The 20,101-nt window shown below is 39.6% G+C and overlaps 1 protein-coding gene across 4 annotated transcripts in view; it reads right to left on the bottom strand.

Moving 5' to 3' along the window:
* The window catches only part of SMG6 (SMG6 nonsense mediated mRNA decay factor), a 191,540-nt gene that overhangs the window by 75,387 nt on the left and 96,052 nt on the right, over window positions 1-20,101 (bottom strand). For all 4 annotated transcript variants that reach the window (XM_064495819.1, XM_031468542.2, XM_031468539.2 and 1 more), the window contains one exon: window positions 17,041-17,242. In XM_064495819.1, coding sequence (XP_064351889.1) covers window positions 17,041-17,242 — 202 coding nt within the window. The remainder of the gene's footprint in view (window positions 1-17,040; window positions 17,243-20,101) is intronic.

The following is a 20,101-nucleotide window of genomic DNA, read 5'->3' as shown; positions in this document are numbered from 1 at the left end:
AAAACTCAAGTTCACTTAAAAATCTATACATGAATGTTTGGAGTAGTTCTATCCATAATCACCAAAAGCTGCAAACAACCCAAATGTTCATCAACTGGTAAATGGATAAACAAATTGTGGAATCCACACAATGGAATTCAACTCTGCAACAACAAAAATGAATTACTGATACAGGCAACAACATGGATGAATCTCAAATGCATTCATTCTGCCATGGGACTAAAGCCAAACTTAAAAAAGCTAATTACTATACGTTTTCTAATATGACATTCTGAAAAAAGGCAAAGTTGTAGGGACAGAAAACAGATCAGAGGCTGCAAGGCACTGGGAGTCAGGGGAGGGGTTGGTTTCGTGAGATGTTTTGGAGTGATGAAAATGCACTGTATCTTAATTGTGGTGGTGGTTACATGACTATGTATTTGTCAAAACCGTGTAACAAAGGGTGGATTTTAAGGTATGTAAACAAAAAAATCTTGGTCTTTCAGGAAAGGGATGAATTTGAGGAACATCATCCCATTCTGTGAGTGGGGTTACCTGGGGATGCAACACAGGCTGACACAGAGCCCACTTTCACCCTGAAATTGGAGGCAGCATTAAAACAGACCTATATTTCTGTTGGAATAAAAGGAACTTTATACCCTTTGTCCCCCAAACTTCACAGTTACAGAGACAATGCACTATTCCATATGCAGATAAAAAGATACCAAGTCCCAGCTCGGTTTTTCTCCTCCCCTTTCATTTCCTGTTTCATTTGGGCAGAGGTCTGTTTCTACAAAGGGCAAAGTGTATCCAAGTTTAAAAATCATGGGGGAAATCAGAGGTTTAAGCTAACTGGAGGCCTCTTGCCCTGAATGGGTTCATGAGCACAAAGCCTAATAAAAATAAATCCCAAAACATATTTTTAAAATAGTAAACAAACACCTGCCAAGGTCTAATTACAAGAAATCTTTGTCATGTCAGTGAGTGAAGTCAAAAAATTTAAAGTATACCTGTAATGACAGAGTTACTTTTTTTTTAGTTGAAGTATAGTCAGTTACAATGTGTCAATTTCTGGTATACAGCATAATGTTTCAGTCATACATATACACACATATATTTGTTTTCATACTCGTTTTCATTATAGGTTACTACAAGATGCTGAATACAGTTCCCGGTGCTATACACAAGACACTTTTTATTAAGTTTTATATATAGTAGTTAATATTTACAAATCTCGAACTCCCAATTTATTCGTTTTTTAAAATATCATTATTATCTAATAATGAAATTATGGGCACCTCCAAAGGTGCAATATTTTTAAAGATTATATGTCTTATAATGTGGTCACAAGACCACAGGGAGTGGATACAGGTGATTGTTACAGTGGCACCTGGAGAGCTGTGAAAGCAGTTCGCTTGAAAAAGAGAACATATCCCCACTTTCATTTTAGTGGCTCATCTTCACACCTCTGCTTCACAGCTTAATCCTTCTAGTACTTCTTGGGTGCTTCAGGCAAGAGGAAGGACACGGTACTTGGAAACAATAACTAAGCTAGAAACTCTTCGAAGACTCTCACCTTCGAGGAGCAAAGGCATGTAAGCATATGCACAAATACAAATGCAGAGAAAGGGCTTTTTCATTTAAATGGAGGAAGCTGCCATGTCTACCTCTATAAGCAAAAATATTAATCATCCACCGTCTGGTTTTAATCCACACGCTCCTGATCCTGCATCTGAATGTATTGTTATCAGGGGAAGGAGAATTTCTGCTTAATCTTATCCACCAGCCAAAAACCTGAAAATGTGAAAACCACATTGGTGAGGTGCCTTCTTGGGGACCTAGAAAACTCTGAGCTGATTTTTTGTTTTGTTTTGTTTTCTTTTCTTCTTCTTCTTCTTTTTTTTTTTTTTTTTTTTTTAAATGATGGAACAAATGTGAATTTCAGAGAGTCTAGGTGGGGGAAAAAGAAGCAGCTCAAGTTACAGGTCCCTCCAATCTTGGGAGTGACACTATCCTCAGGGAAATTAGCACTTTCTCTTCTATATTTCCCAAAGGGGATCCAGCGACACAACCTGATTGACATCAGCCTGTCAGAGGCACCCAGGTGCATCCCTTACAAATGAAATGGCAAGCCCAAACAGCAAGACTGCCTCTGGTGTCTGTTCTGGTTTGTGCTTTGCTAGCAGTAAAAGCAGGGACTAAAAAGGCGTCTGTATGAGTCTAAGCATGCTTCTCCCACTGTCTGGGCTGGAGACCCTTCCCTCTCCCCAAGCTCACCCTAAAAAGGGTCTCTAAGCCATTATGTGGGCTTGAGTGCCTTCAAAGTCATTAGTCACCACTTCTGCAGTCTCACTCCCAACTGCGAATGGGGCCACCCGTGACACAAGAACTCTGGCAAGATTAGGGACTAGCAAGAGCAGAAGAAACCACAATACGCCTGAGACTCCCAGGAGAACAATGACTAGTGCTAGTAGGGAACAGACTGACAGAGCAGACAGACTCTAACCAGGCCTCGCTCTGTTTTCGATGCAACACAAATGTTTTCCATTAGAAGTTCCCTGCCCCACAAACACTCATACATGCGGCTATGAAATCCACATACTTAACTTCTGCTTTTCTGGCACTCTGACCCAACTACCTCTGCTGTTCCTCTGGAACACAGCAAAGCTGAGAGCAAAGAGATTCCAGTACCCCAGCACAAAGGTAAAGGGGGGAAGAGAATCAGAATCAGGCACATGCTCACTAAGTACCATCTAACCTGAGTGTGACTGAGCAGGCTAAAGGGAAGGGAGAAAACAAGGCCTTTTCTTTTGCCAAGAGAGAAACAAGACCTGTATAGCTCTGGCTCTTACTGGTTGGCTCCTATGCTTTTAGCTTAAAGTTTGGCTTTACTTCCTAGTAAAGCCTGCAGCTGATCACCATCAGGAGGTGTCAGTCACCATTAAAAGCAAAACAGGCAAAACCCCCAGAAAACTCATTACAAAGCCTGCAAAACTCTAGTACTAAGAAATCAGAGGATGCCGGCTGATTAGCAACATTTCAAACACTCAGAACCAGCTGAGTATTGCAGTTGTGAGAAGAAGCTGAACTAGAAATCCTTAAACCATGAGCAACCATCCTCCCACCATCTGCAGAACCTGGCCCAGTCACAGTCATGTCACAGAGGTGGGGATGTGTGGATGTCTGGGTAATTAATCTCTCCCCCACCTCAAAAAAAAGGAAGAAAGAAAGAAAGAAAGAAAGGAAGAAACCCATAAACAAGTAAAATGGGGGGGGGGGATAAGATAAAAAGAACATTGAAAAGAAGGGAAAAAGTAAAATTTTAAAATAGCATATAAGAAATAAAAGGAAATCCCCTATTCAGACAGCTCTGGAGTTCCCTAATTGCACAAGAGCAAAGGACAACCCCCCCCCCCCCCCCCAGTGTGGATGCCTTGTTAAGCAATTGCTCAACCTACACTCATTGTGCAATTCCAACCTTCCAAAGGTTTTTGCTGCACATATGAAAACCACGTTTTTCCACTGCACTCTAGAATTAAGAACTGTTTCTCATTTTTTCTCTTCTTCACTTTAGAGGGGGCTGTGTCCATGAGCAAAAACAAACACAAAAACAAAAACACCCAACTACTGCTAGATAAACATTCACTACAAATGAGGTTTTACATCATTTCATCTGGTTACTTCTGAGTTTACTGGTAGTTAAGAAACATTTGGATTCTTTTTCTTAAGGAGATAAGGATTCATTTTTCCTCTCACTGACAATGATAGCATGAAAAATTGTCCACAAAAACATCAAACCTTCAAAAGCCTTTGTTCCAAATGACTGCAATTCTGGAATAGTTGGAGCAGTTAAAATTGGTGGTTCCTACTTTACAGCCAAAATTCCAACAGAGGCCTGGATAGATCACAGTGTATCTTGTTAATCACAAACCTTTCTTTTCAGAGAAATCAAGTTAAACAATTAGCAAGAACAGTAATAGGTGTGTACCAAGATGAGAAAAGCGAAACAAGAAAACTCAAGAGATCACATAGGAAAAGTCAAGACAGATTTGACTCTATAAAAATTTTAAATCATACATTGTAAACAAGATTATAAAATAAGCTACAAACCAGGAGAAAATAAAACTGTCTATAGTATATTAAGAACTTCTATGTATCAATAAGGATAATAAAAATATAAAAGTGGGCAGGGCAATAACTATATATATATATATATATATATATATATGCACAAATCAGAGAGAAAGAAATATGAACAGACAATAAGCATACAGAAAGCTCCTTTATTCCACTAGTAAATAAATGCAAGTTAAAGTGAGATTTTTCAACCCAGAAAATCGTCAGGAATTGAAAATATTGATAATAGTAAGCAGTATTAGTGAGAGTATGGAGAAACAGACACTTGTATACTGCTAATGGGAGTGTAAACTAATAGGATCATTTTGGAGGGCAATTTGGCAGTATTTGTTCAAATAGTAAACATGTGTATTTTTTGACAAAGCAATTCCACTTACAGGTGTCTATTCCACAGAAATAGTCCTGTAAGTATACAGAGATTTAAGTACAAGGACGTTCATTTCAGCACTGTTTGCAATAACAAAAACCGGACATAACTGAGTATCTAAAAGACAGATGGGTACATAAATTATAGCGATACAATGAAATATGATGTAACTTGAAGAACAATTCTGTAGTATGTACTGATTTAGAAACAGTTCCAAGGTGTATTAAGCAAAATAACGTGTATATAGCATGCATTTGAATTTTATTAGAAAAAGTAATCTTCTGTTACAACTGTTAATAGCAATCATCTTTGGAAGGGACGGACTTGTATTCTTATTTTCTAGAGTTCTATGTTATTTTAATATTATTGCAGAGAGCATGAATTATTCTGTAATTAATTAAGGACAATCCACCTTCTTTTTCTGACCATGATGCTACTAGACTAGTCCTCCCCCCATAAACAGCTATAAAATACATAAGGTAACTGCTTTTAGGCAGTAGTCAACAGGCAGTGCTGGACAGTGATCCCTGAGAGAACAGAAACTTGTGAAATGAGCCTGTGATCACTCAGTTCTCTGCTTGAGGATAATTTTCCAACCATGACACAGAAAGTTGAATCCAAAGGATATTACAGTGGTCCTGTTGAGCTGAGGAGGCAGAGAACAGAATCTGAGGAGCTGAAGGGGCTGAATCTATAAGTAAGGAAATGAAAAGAAAGAAGTTGCATAAAGAAGGGGCAAGAAGCACACGTGAGAAACCTCAGTGAACAAGAGGGTGAAGGCTGGTCTGTACATATGCAGGCCAAGACAATCAGAGCTTACCAGATGGCAACTACTACAGAATTAAGAGTGGAACAGAGAGGTATCAGGGGTCCAGCAGTGCTGAGGTAAGAACACTGCCTAGGTATGAGGCAGCTGAAGTTCCAACACTGCCAGAGTGAAGTGACTTTAATACCTTGTTAACATCCCCTGACAAACATCTGAGACTGCAGAGAGGCCATACCCCAGAGTTAAACCTAATCTGAATCTGCATTAATAGTTCCTTCAACTCAGCCTAAAACAAAATCTGCAGGAGAGACAGGGCTTGGAAGTTGACTATCACCAAGTTGGGGTTTGGGAACAAAACATAAATGTGTGATTCCACTTGTATGAAATTCTAGAACAGACAAAACTAATTTATATTGAGAATAAATAGATCAGTGGTTGCCTGGGGTGGGGAGTGGACTGGGGAGATTAATTGCAAAGAGGCATTTGGGAACATTTTGGGGAGATGGAAATATTCTACATCTTCACTGGGGTGGTCCTTACATAGGTATACAGATACATCAGTACATTCGAATGTGTGACTTTATTGTATGAAAATTATATTTCAATAAATTGATTAATAAATGTGAAGTATTGACTTTAAATAAAATTTTTTGATATCTAAAATTATGAACTAAAAGTATAATACATCTTCTTTTACAGATATGAGTGATTATATTAGTAAAGAAAATTTTAAAGGGTAGGAAAGAAAGTTCTGAGGCAGAAGTTTATGTCAATAGTTAAAGGTCTTCTCTGAGTATCAGACATCTTCCCCTTACCAATTTCATTTTTCATTATAGCCCACATTCATTAAGTCTTGGGCCAAGACTTAATGTATGTATGTATGCAGATAGGTAGGCATACTTATATTGCTGACTTTCAGGTTTTTATGTATCAGTTATCCCAAACAGCCAACTCTAAGAATCACTGTTCATCTATAAGGAATCCTGTATGCAAAATCTGGAGGCCAGGGCATTGTTCTGACCTTCTGGTCCTTAGAGGCTGCATTACCACTACTCTTAATATTTTCTTGCCCTTGGATACACTTTCAAAACAATGTAGATCATCCAGTGCATATACTCAGTGTCTCTCAGAGCACTCTGAAGAGTTTGCCAAAAATAAATTCTCTCTCCAAAGACTCATATTCTAGACCAAGGGCGTTCAAAGATTTGAAGACTAGCCAACCTATAGAGAAAGAAGCAGGTGCATTCAATTTGAGCACCTATTCCCTTCATATGAACTTTTACTTCTTTGTTCATCCTCAGGAACTATTGATGATCTCCCTAAACCAGGTTAGTAGTTCCCAAGCTCCTAGTGAGAAATCAAGCTCCACTGAAAATAAAAGAACTGTCAAAGCTGAGAAGAGACCTAGAAGTATGCTTGTTCAACCGCTCTACTACTGTGTTTATGTTCAATTAAGAGTGTGTGGTCTAGACTTGGATTGCTTGGATTTGATTCCTTCATTCTTACCTATGTCATCCTGGGCAAGTTCTTCCTTCTAGTCAAATTCCCATAGGGCTTTTGTGAAATTTAAATGAGATAATATAAAACAACAAGCCAGTGCCTATCACATGATACGCACTCACTAAAATCAGTTGTTTTACTCTGGGTCCTCTTTGGAAAGGAGAGCCAGGTATGTGACTCTTCATACATATTCAGGAAAAATGTATTTATAACATTCTGAATATAACTACTGAAGAGCTCAGAAAGCTGTACGGCAATATGGAGGCAAAGTATATAAACTCTCATGTAATATGCTCTACATTCCAGAATTAAAGATAGAATTAGGAAGACTACTTATACCAGAAATACTATTTTTACCACGACCAAAATCTTTGCCTAATGGCTGCAACCCTCATAGCCACCAAATTCCTAAACAGTGGTTCTCGAAAGTGTGGAACCCACACCATTGGCATCACCTGCAAACTTGTTAGAGATGCAATTTTTCAATTTCTCTCTCTGCTGACTAATCAGAAACTCTTGGGGTAGGGACCAGCAATTTTAAAAAGCCCTCTAGGTAGTTTGATGAATGCTCAAGTGTGAGAATTACTAACCTAGAACAAAAAGAACACCTAGCCATTGAACTACCCATAGCATGGGCCTAAGGATAACTGAGTTCAGTGGGGCCCATTTAAGGAATTGGATTTATAAATTAGGCAGTAACTGATACAATCCGAAAGGACTGAAGCAAATGGAAGTGGTAATTAGTACTTCTATAAATTTATAAACAATTAGTAAACAGGTGTGTGTGTGTGAGAGAGAGAGAGAAATACACAACAGAAACGATCAGTGCCAAAGGGCCACCAGGGCCCTTTTGTTTGAATCATGAAACAAAATGGTCCAGTAAGGTATTTATTGCACCTAAAGTGAGGGTGGGGGGGAGGTCTGAATTTATAACATTTTTTAGATATAAACCAGAGGATTTTTCAAAACACTATGTAACTTATTACTAACTTTAAACCCATATCAAGGGCTCCTTTGATTAAACAGGCAAAATAGAGGAGGAAATAAATACAGTTCATAGTTCATTTCTAAATATCTGGCTGGAAACATTTTTTCCGTAGATATCTACGGACTGACAGAGAGGGAAGTAAAAGAAGGAGAAATTAATTCAAAAAGTGAAAACCAACAAAAGATCTTATCCAGCATGGTGTGACATACATGTTAATATAATGCAGCCATTAAAATTCACATCATAAGTGAACATGGAAATATATTCAGGATATATTTATTGTTAAGTGAACAAGGTAGATTACAAAACAGTATATACAATTTCATTCTATTTGTTAAAAAGCAAGAAACTTCATAAATATCTGTCCATCCATCTTTCTATCCAACCAGGATAGAAGACAGAAAGATCTAGGAATGTTTTATTCTCCTTACTGCTAACCTTGATTTTTCTAGTAGTTCTTAAAATGAACATCTATTTTGTAATACAAAGAAAGATTATTTTTATAATAAAAAAACTTAAAGCACAGACTTCTGAGTTAAATAACTCAACTTCCAATATCCCAACTGAAGTAACCAAACTGAATACACACAGCAAGCCCCATGCCCCATGATGCCTCCTTTGTCTACTGTGTTCACAGCAATGGCTGTGGTTTCTAGAATAGTGCCTCCTGCACAGCAGTCAATGGCTGTTAAATGGGAAAGTGCCATCCATCTGCCATAAACCATGAAGAATTACTGCCAGATGGACAGAGGATAGCTGGAAACAGGTCATTAAGAGCCAATTCACAGCTTCCCTACCTAAGAAAGCAACTTTTTAGAAAATTTCATTTTGTTTGATGTCAGTATGCAGATACATAATTAATTTTTGTATACTGACTTTATATCCAGCAACTTTGCTAAATTCACCTATTAACTGTAGTAATTTATCCTTACTTTCTTTTGGATTTTCTAAGTATATATCACATTATTTGCGAATGAAGATAGCTTTATTATTTTTCCTTTCCAATTGTCTTTTCAGTACTTTCTTTTTCTTGTCTTATTACACTGGCTGTAACTTCCAACATGAGCTGAGTGAAACTGGTAATTAATCACCTTTGTCTCGTTCTATTTCTTGATAGTAGTTACACAGTGGCTCACTTTGTGATGAGTCTTTTTGTTTTATGCATTTTCATATGTATATTTCATAATTTAAAAGGTTAAAAAAAGAAAAAGAAAGTGGCAAGAGAAGTAAATAATGAAGAGCCTGGCAAAATTCTCTGGTTTGGAAGGGTAAATTAGTTTCCAATTGCTGTCAAAACAAATTACCACAAATTTAATTAAAATAACACTATTATCTTACAGTTTGGGAGGTCAGAAGTACTAAAATCAAGTTGTTGACAGGGCTGTGTTCTTTCTGGAGGCTCTATAGGAGAATCTGTTTCCTTGACTTTTCTAGTACCTAGAGGCCACCTGCATTCCTTGGCCCAAGGGCCCTTCCTCCATCTTCAAGGCCAACAGCATACTATTTCCAAATCTCTCTCCCTCTCTGTGACTTCTGGTTCCATCACCACATCTCCCTTTTCTGATCCTGACACTCCTGCCTCCTTATAAGGATGCTTGTGATTACATTAAACCCACCTGGATAAACTGGGATCATCATCTGCAAAGGTCCTTTTGTCTTTTAAGGTAACAATTTAACAGGTTTTAGGGACTAAGACACGGATCATCTTTTGTAGGGGGGCATTATTCTGTCTATCACAGGGTGTGAGGGTATGGGGAAAGATGCAGAATACCACTTACAAGACTTCTCACTGCTACAAATCAGTACCACTTACAACCAGCAGCTCAGAGAGGCCCAAGTAAATGTAAATGGAAGTGGCCAGAGGGTGGGATTTCTTCTTGACATGGTAGGCCACAGCTCCGGAAAGAAAAGGAAGTCAGACATTGCCATATCATTTCTGAGAAACAGAGACTGGATGTGGAATATTAGCTCTGGTATGTGAGCTCCATTAAATACAGGACAGAATATGTAGAAAATAAATTTATTGAGAATGCACACCACTTGGCCTCCTCCCCACACCCTTGATGGTGGTGACCTGGTAATACAAACTCATATCAACCAGTTTTAGACTTGAAAAGGAGATTCTAAATAACATTTGTAGACAAAAAAAGCACCCCATGAGAATCTACCTGGCCTGTTGTGAAGTGAATGTTAGACCTGAGTACACCTTTCCTTGTTCAAATAAATACAAATGGCCAGAATCAGACTGCAGAAATTCAAGCTGGGGCCTATAAAAAGAATCTGCAACATAAAAAAAAAGGGAACATAGCATGCAAAGAGACAGAGTAACAGAGAATATTTGGAGGCGGGGGTGTTAGATGAAGAAGGAGGTAGTATCTGCTTTAATCCTACAACTGAATTTTTAAAAATCATAGATTCTGTGAAGTATGCTTAAAAATGAATGATAAAGCAAAGACAGATAAAAGGGACCTGGAAAAAAAGCAGGCAAAATACAAAGGTTACAGAATAAGATAGGGAAATAATGTAAGGGAACAAATGATGCAATAGGAGACTTAAAAGCTGAATTAGAAGCAGTAGAGAGTAGAATCAGCACTGTAAAAATTTGAATCAATTCCAGAGAGGACAAACTTGAGAAGCCCTCCAGGAATGCAGAGGAAAAGCAAAAAGGGATTAAGATGATGACAGAAAGATATGTAGAGGACAAAGAACGGGGATCCAATATACATATTAGGAGGAAAGAAATTACTGAAGAAAAGAATAGAACAAACACAACAAGAGCAATCAAGGGCATAAGAGGTGAAAACTTTCCTGGTCCAAAGATAGAACTGCATCTGCTTATTTGAAAAGCTCATTATGAACCATGAAAAATTAAAGAACAGAGCCCCACATCTAAACAAATCCTCATACAATTTGAAATTCAAGATTTAAAAAGTTGCAAGTTACCCATGCTGGGTGTAAAAAAATTTTTTACTTACAAAGGAAGAAAAATCAGACTTTTCACTAATTTTTCCTAACCATTTAATGCAATGGAATACCAATTATTGTTTTAAAGGAGAAAAAAAGCTGACCCAAGCTAAGTTGTCATTTGTGTGCAAGGGCAAAATAAGAACACTTTCAAAACCCAAGTGTTCAAAAAGTAGTCATGAAGAATGTCCTTGATATATTGTTTAATAGAACAAACAAAGTAAGGAAGAGACTACATTATCATAGCATCATTTTGATCATGTATGTATATATGCTTATAAATATGTTTCAGTGGGCAAGAACAGGTCTTAAAAGATAAATATCAAATTGTTAACAGTGCTTATCCCTGAAGGGTGACTTCTGCCTATATGTTTTTGTGAACTGTTTGATTCTTTTGCATGAGTATGTGTATTACTACTGTATTTTTCAAAAATCATCTTAATTTTTTAAAAGCCTCCATGTTTATCATTGCTGAAAAAAATTCCACAATGTTGCAACTGAGTAACAAATAAATCAAGAACAAGAAAGCCACAGAATTAAAAGACTGATGGTGAGCACTGAAAACACAATATAAAATTAATTCTAAATAATTATTGGGGTGAAGGTATAGCTCAAGTGGTAGACATTCACAAGGTCCTGGGTTCAATCCCCAGGACCACCTCTAAAAACAAACAAACAAACAAACAAACAAACTGAATTACCTTCCCCAAATAAATAAAAATTTAAAAATAAATAATTATTGTAAATTTAGAAACAAAATGCAACTGTGTGGAAAAGAAAATATATATGGTAAGCAATCCTAATTTCCACATCTTCAATGTAAGGCAGTCAGTTTCTTTTTCATTCTTGATGTTGATATTTTGAGAATAGAGGATTATGCATGTTTTTCAAAAAATTAATCACCAGTAGCACTTAAAATTAGTATTTTCCAAACCACCAAACAACAAAGGCAACATTTCCCCTCGAACTATATATACATGTATGTGTGTATATATATATATGCATATATATGTGTGTGTGAATATACATATAAAGGATATTTTTAAAATATTAAAAAAGAATAAAACATACACTGTATGGTCTGAATTTTATGAAAGAAAGAGAATAAGTACAAGCATGGTGGGGAGAGGCTGAAAGGATATATACTAAACCATTAACATTGGTTAATTTTAGGTGGTAGTTTGCAAGTGATTTTTATTTCCTTATACTTTTCTATATTTTCTATTTAAAATATTTTTGGGTAATTATGCATCCAACAAACATCACACCAAAAATACCATTTAACAAATAAGCAGACAAGCCAGTAGCTTCGGAAGTTGGACAATTTAAACCTCATCTTTAATCTCAACTATGTATTTTATTAATGACAAAGCTTCCTGAGATCCTACATCCAGATAGAAAGCAAAGATGACTGTAAGAATGAATGGGATGTGATTGCGAGACTTATAACATGAGCACAGAATATGACTTATAATTTATTCCCTAATCAAGCTGAAGAGTGAGTGGCCCTGGCAGCAGCTTGTTGGAAAGTTCTTCACTTAGTTCCTGGTCGGACAATATGGGGAGGAGGACAAAGATCACACAGATCAATCTTCCTGGGGATGCTAGAATGAGAATCGCTTACATCTATTTATTGGTTATTTATCTATTGGTTCTCACTAAATAGCTAGAGCTTTAGAGCCTAAGGAATGACAGGGCCTATCACTAAATAAATAAATCCTTGTTTGGTACCACCTATAACTTCACAGTCACATTCATGTATCTTTTATTTTTTTAATTGAAGTACAGTCAGTTTATAATGTGTCAATTTCTGGTATACAGCATCAAGTTTCAGTCACACATACACATACATATTTGTTTTCATATTCTTTTTCATTATAGGTTACTATAAGGTATTGGATATAGTTCCCTGTGCTATACAGTCTAAATTTGTTTATATAACATGCACATATCTTGAAGATGCTAGTTTTTTGATATTGACTAATGCATAACATGAACTCATCATCTTTCTCCTAAAACAGTTTCCTTTTTATCACTTCTCCTAACTGCCCGTAGGGTTATGGGGTTTCAGTGAGGAAATATGTGCCAAGGGCTTAGCACAGTGCCTGGAACATGATTAGTGACTGCAAAATCTTAACTTTACTATTATTAAGGGTTGATTACCTTTTCTATCACTTATGCACTATAATGTGTAGGAAGAGAGTTTTATTTGTTTACCTGTTTATTCTTTTAAAACTTGTTCTTAAGGAAAATTTCATACATATACAAAAGTAGAACACTATAACAAACTCCATGTGCCCATTATTCAGATTTAATAATAATCAGTGTTCGGTCTCCCCTGCCACCTCCATTTACAAGCCTATGCTCCTCCTTCCCCAGATTATTGAAGCAAATCCTAGACATCAAATCATCAGAACATGACGTTCTGAAGTCATACAGATAAGGGTTCTAACCCTATACTTCCTCTCTTAGCTGCATGGGGAAGCTACTTAACCTCTGAATTTAGGTGCACAGCAGCTTACTCAAAGAATCTAAGATCATTTTCTCCTAGTTGGATCTAATTTTCAGCATCTGTGATGTTTCTCTCTAAATGTAACCAGCTCCACTCTATTGCTTTTACTCTAATCTGTACTCTTTATCTTACTGTTGGATAATCCCAATAGCAACCTCTTTTCTCACCTCTTGCTCATCCAAACCTGGGTTTTCTACTATGCTGTGTTTCTTTTAGGCAGAATACTAATCCTGAAAGATGTTCAGTAAAGCAAAAAGATCAAGGGTGAAACAAGTTTGGGAAAGACTGCAAAGGCTACCCTCTTCACAATGTACACTATATTAAAAGCTCCAAGAAGTCTTGCAGTAATGGGTTCTGTCTAACATTGCTTTACCCTAACTTGTATGATTATGAAACTTTTTTTTTTCACCTAACAATGAAGAACCTATAAAACTAGAGTTCTGCAGAACATGCTTGGGAAATACAGTGACAGGTTAATGCCATATCCGTGCTCCTTAAGTAATGCCTTCATTGGGAAACTATCAACTCAACAGAATTTCAAGAGTTCCTCCTTAATCATAGTTCAAATCAACTTAGGCTGCTTCTCACATCTTTGTATATGCCACAAACTGTCTCCCAATCTAGAATAGTGTTCGCCTTGTATGTCTGGCTCTCTTATGTTGTTGTGCAGGTGCAATGTAGGTGTGCTCAGTGAGTACCTACTGAGTGACCATCCAGGCTACACCAACCACGTGAGTCATCTCAACCAGCAATGAAATTGTTCATGTTGCTGCTACTGACAAGTCCTTGAGATATTTATATTTCTCAGAAATGAACACTAGAAGCTGGAGAAGATGTCTATCTTCTTCAGATATCTAAAAGGTCATGAGTTCCTAAAGATTCCCTCTGACACATCCATAATAATCTTCCAGACCAGCCATGGAGATGACCCATATGAGTTTATCATCATTCTTCACTCGTCTCTTGAGCCTCAGTTGCATCTTTTATAAAATGAAGGTACTAATACCTACTTGGCAGGCATATTGTGAGGACTTAATGAAATACTGGACAGAAGTACTTAGTCCAGGGGCTGAAACATGCTAGATACTCAAGAGATGTTATTTTTCCCTGTCATGGAGAATAAAGTAGAGTAAAAGGAAAAGGCAAGCATGTAACATATAGGGTAGTCCAGGAAGACCTCTCTAACAAGGTGGCATTTAGAAGGGAGGGAGAGTGCCACACAGCTATCTGGGGACAGGTTGTCCCAGGTTAAGAGGAAAGCAAGTACAAAGATGTTGAGTCATAACTGTGTGGCTTGTCTGAGGAACAGCAAGGCCACCAATGTGACTGGAGCATACTGGACATGAAGAAGGCAGAAAGAGCTGGTCAGAGAGTGAACAGAGAAGTAACATGATCTGACTGATGTTTTAAAAATGTTTTAAAAAGATCATTCCAGTTACTGTGCTGAAAACAACTGGAAAATTGGAAGAGTGAGAAACTGGAGAAACCAGTCAGAAGGTATTTCCTTGAATCCAACGAGGGTGCAGTGGCAAGAGAGTTGTATCTGTGTATAGTTTGAAAGTAAAGAAGACTTCGGTTGGTGACGGATTAGATATGGAGGTGTGAGAAGATGATGGGAGCCAAGAATAACCCCAAGAATTCTGACACAAGCAACCACAAAGTCAAAGCTGCCATTTAGAAAGATGGGAAGACTGAAGACAGACCAGGTTTGGGGGAGAGGAATTCAGGAGTTTGGATCTGGAAATGTTGCGCTGGACAAACCTATTTCACAGTCCTTGAAGTAGAGACCTACCTTAGTCTCAACGAGCTACAACTGCCCCAGCTGGGTACCAAAGGCTGAGGGCATGGGACGCTGGCTCTGTGCTCTTCTCTGGCCAGATCACATACTTATCATACACTGTTTTACATCATATACTGTACCCTATACTAGCACTAAAGCTGGGTGAGCTGATGAGAAGACAGGACTCAGGAAGTCTGAAGCTGGCTAGGATTCCTTCCTTGTACTGCACTGAAAGACAGCTAACTCAGTAGCCAACTCCCCAAAGCACTCTCCAGAGTTAAGACCACCTTGTGATCACAGAAGGACACTGCATACTAGGATTGCCTGGCCTAAGCCATGGTTGTCCAGTCTCTCTTCCAACTCTTCTAACCGAACATCTTCCACAAAGTGTAAACTTTGTTAACTGTCCTCAGCCTCACACATTACAACTCCCCATTATCACCCTTCCTGAGACTACAAGAGCAAGGTTTTATTCCAACTTTTCATTAGAAAAACATAAACTGAGTATTCCTCTTGAGAGAGAGCAGTTCTCATACTCCCAAGATCCCTTAGCCATTAAATGCCTCCAAAGAGTATAAGTTTTTATATGCCAATGTCTAGAACCTTTATCTACTTACAGAAATTTAACCAAAGGGAACATATACAAATATTCTGCCACAAGGAATCACTATGTTTACAGTAGTGCAAACATTTGGGACAGTCCATTGGTTCAATAAAGCAGACTGGTTAAAGAAATCCTGCTGTAGAAAGAATACTAAGTGATCATCAAAATGGTTCCATATAGGAAGACATTAAAAGATATTAAGTGAAACAGCAGATTACAAATAGCATGTGTAGTATGACCTTCAGTTGTGTTAAAAAAAAAAAAGTGTGTGTATCTACTAGAAGTTTAATATGATTTATATAATTAGCAAAAATAATAGTTGTATTACCACTGAGTAGAGGGGACAGTGGATAAAGTTTTCTTCTTTTTACTTGTCTACAGTAAATATATATTGTTTTATCGTTAAGAGTGAGTTTAAAAATTTTTATATTCAATATAAAATCTCATGTTTGCAATTTATGTTTCAAATTTAGTTTTTACTATCTGATGTGTATATATGTATATATATATATATTTTCTTTTTAACTATCTGATTTTTTTTTAACATCTACCTACATCCCTATATATACTTCATCTAGGTCAAAAAACTTCCTTCTGAGAAGCCACTTATGGACTCTCCCTCCAATGCCTCTCCCCCAGGGGATGTGACACTAACAACTCTGCAGAGAGGTCAGTCGCCACGTTCCCCTGCTCAGCACAGGAGACCCTGCTTCCAGGGCCTGTGGGCGCGACTTCCCCAGCCTAGCAACCACTACACAGGAATGTGACACAGAACGGACTGCCCTATTCTCCACACCTGGCCAGAGCCCCAACTGTTAAGCAGAGACTAAGAGTTTCACAGTCCCCACCAGGGTAACAGGCAGTGGGCTTTGTTTTCTATAAACAGACAGATGAGAAAAAAGTTCAGGTTAAAACACAGTCCTCAGAGGAAGAAAAATAGAAACCAGGCAGCGGGGAATGCTTCATATTCCTAAAAGCTTTTTTGTAAGTTAACACATGGTGTCTGCTTCTCTCTAGTCACCTATTTATCACTCTCCTCCTTAGAGAAGGGAAAAAGCCCTGGCTGTTTTCCTAGTGCAGAGTTCTGTGGCTGGGGGGAAGGAGGAAAGGGGGGAGGAAGGAGGGTGCTTTAAGCATGATGCAAACCATTTGGAGCTGAGTGAGAGCACTGCCAACACAAGCTGCACTATTTAAACAAGTGAGGAAATGATCGTATATACAACATGCCAGCAAGCGCACACACACACCAAAGGAAGTCGAGAGGGCTTTTTTTTTCAGGACACAGAGCTGGATGTCAGCGGCTAAAAGGTCGATATTTTCCCTTAACACCCTTCTCAATGACTTAATCATGTTCCGTTTGCACAGAAAACTTCCCAAGAATAAAAAAGTCTGGAGAATTAAGAGGAGGGGTGAATGGGGAGGGATGTTTGGCCTGGGGCTGACCTTATCCGAGGTTTTCTCCACGTAGCAGGGGTCCTGAGGGGCAGCCAGCAAGGGGACAAAGCCTGAGAGAAGCCGATCCTCTTCCAGGATAAGGAGGGTGAGGTCATCGTCCGGGTCCTTGTACAGTGGCACCTCAGACTGATTCACCGCAGTCAGTATGTTACAGAAATCAGCCAGCATCGACCACACATCCACAGCAACCCTGTGAGAAATAAGGTAAGAAAAGAAGAGCAGCTCTAAAGAGGGACCAGTTAAAGTATTCCAAGCACTTGTGGGCAGGGAGGTACTTGTGGCAAATGTCATCTACCTCTGGTGTCTGTCAGGAAATCTAATCCAAAAAGCTAGAATACAAAATTGCACCCATGGCAGCAAACTGATGGGTGTGTGTCCATCTATGCAAAGTTGAATTGATTAGGGGGAGTTTTTAATCCCAACCAGAGAGAAAAAGAATTTAGAGAATCAATTGCCTAATGCAGGTCCTGTCACCTTTCCAGACAGTGTGCCTGAGACACTTACTCAAACACTCAAGACAACTAGTGCTTGAGGCAGCTCCCAGAATTCCCCAACTCCTGTCCAGCCAAGTATATGCCACACAGACAGCAACCCAGTGCCAATCTCCCCTCCTCCCACACAGCCAGAGGGGCCAGTCACACCACAAAGGGTCATGTGGTTACCACCCCCCATCCGCCCCCGTCCCTGACAATGCTTTAGAAATCACTTCATATATATAAGTAGGGAAACAATCAAACACACACCCAACAAAAACCTCATTCCTGGCCTGCCAAGATCCTCCCAGGAAAGTAAAGCTTCCTATGTGTTTCAGCAGACAAACCAGTATCAGTGCTGTCTTGGCAATCCCACTCTTTCTCCTCTCCCTCATTTGTGGATGGTTAGACACAGGGTGACCAACTATTCTGGTTTGCCTGAGACTGTCCCAGTTTTAGCACTGAGAGTCCTATGTCACCAGAAACCCCAGTCCTGGGCAAACTGGGGATGGCTGATTATCCCTAACTGCATGTCACCAGGTCCTGGCTGAACCTGAGAAGGAATCTTGAAAATGCAAAGTCTGGCTCTCCCCAGTTCAAACTCCAGGGCAGAATTAGAAAAAGAAGATTGATTTCTTTGTCACCATCATTTGTCAAAAATCTACTGTGGTTCAGATCCCTGCTTTGGTGGGTGCTAAGGATCCCCAGAGCTTTCTTTTTGCCTGCACAAAACACAGCTCAAATAGCCAAACTGTGGTCAGATCCAGGGCCTACCAAGTCTACAGGCCCTGGACTATACAACATGTGGCTTTCTTTTCCAGAAGACCACCTAACCAGGGAGTCTGGAACAGGCAGTGCCCTATGGATGCCTTACTGCAAAAGGAGCGAGTTATATAGAAAAAGCTTTATGGTTAGGCTCGAGTGGTGGAATGGCAAGAACCAAGAAGCAAAGAAAGCTGTAAGAACAAGCTACATCCTGGAATCTTCCCAGAGGAGTTACTGTGCATGAGCCAATCTGCTAGGGAGGGGCCTCAGACCTAAGCAGTTTGTTTCTCATGGAGACTGGGAGCCTTTGGGAGATGGCAGAACAGAAGGCATTCTAGGGACATGCCACTGAAGGTGATGCTAGGGGAGAAAGTGGAGTAGAGGTGTGGGTAATCCCCGAATGGCTCCAGGTGGAAGGAACCTGCACTGGTTTATTTACTGTAATCACTGCACTAGGAAAAGGCAATGAAATGAAACATCTTGTTTTCAAGAGTGTCCTGGGAACCAGGCGGAACACAGCTCCATTAATCACACAACGGCACATAATCAACACACGTGTACTGCACAAGTAACTTGCCTCATAGGCTTTGCGGAGGGAAAAGAACATGTTTGGGAAGAATCACCGGAGGGACAAGAGTTTTCTAAAGCCTCTCTCTGCACAGACACCAACAACCAGACTCATTCACAAAGCTTCATCATTTGGCTCGGCCGAGTTTGGCTGTCAGAAATGTTTAAATATGGAAAAAAATAAACAGTTGCAACACGTTTCTGTGCAGAGATCTGCCTGAGCCCCTTTGTGATGTAATGGGAAACACAGTATTCAGGCTACCAGCTGTAGAATAAACAGAACTTTGAGGGTTAAAAGGAACTGAACTTTCCACGACCCCATCTGCAGAGAAGAAAATAATAAGAGGAATGATGCACTGCCCCACAGCTCTGATAGTTTATCCTCCGGTCCCGGCTGCAGAGACAAGCACCGGATGTGATAGGGCTGCTCAGGGCCGCCTCCGAGGTTAGCGCTGCCCATGGGAGACGCACAGGGAGGCTCTTCCAGCTCCCCGCTTCCTCCCCCAGTGCCCTGCTGGCCACTTGAGCCCACTGCCTGAGTCTGATCCCACAGCGCTGGTGAGCTCTGGCCAACAGGCACTGCTCGGCTGCAGAGCAGCAATTTGGAAAATAAACAGGAAAGACGACAGTGAGAAGGAAGAAGGTGAAAAGTCTCCCAGCTGAATTCTTGGCTTGGGGGCCTTGGTTGGTGCTGTACAGGTCAAGGCTGCCTTAGGACGTAGCCGCGGGTGTGGGGTGTGGGCAGCAGCATCTCCAGCCAGGGAGAGGCGGCAGAAAATTACCCACGGCTGCCACAGTGGGAGGCCCCACATCCCTCTCTTATCCTCCCACCCCTACCATCTTGGATCCAAGATGAAGAAATATGTAGTACCATGTGGTTCTCATTACCATGCTCCCCTGTCCCCTAAGGCTCAGATAAACCAAGGCTGACTCCTCCCAGAGACTGCTGACCACCACTAGGGACCCCTGCCCACATTTGCCTTTTGCCCATTACCACCCACCTTGGCCAAAACCTGAAGACTCACTACAAAAATGAAGTGAGTGAGAGCTCCTATCCTAGTACTGATTTGTCAGATAGCACCTGATGCTAGAAGACACAGAATGTGTCCCCAGTTCCCAATTCAGAAATTCAAGCTAGACTGAGCAGAACCAGGGGAATACACAAAATGCTTCAATGAAAGGTCATTTCTGCCTGAGCCCTTCAGACTGGTCTTGTGTGTGAACTCGGATTCTGAATGGCTGCT

The sequence above is a fragment of the Camelus dromedarius genome, chromosome 16 (genome assembly GCF_036321535.1).
Source record: "Camelus dromedarius isolate mCamDro1 chromosome 16, mCamDro1.pat, whole genome shotgun sequence".
Taxonomy (NCBI): domain Eukaryota; kingdom Metazoa; phylum Chordata; class Mammalia; order Artiodactyla; family Camelidae; genus Camelus; species Camelus dromedarius.
The sequence above is the reverse complement of the archived record's forward strand: the minus strand, read 5'-3'. Positions and strand labels throughout refer to the sequence as shown.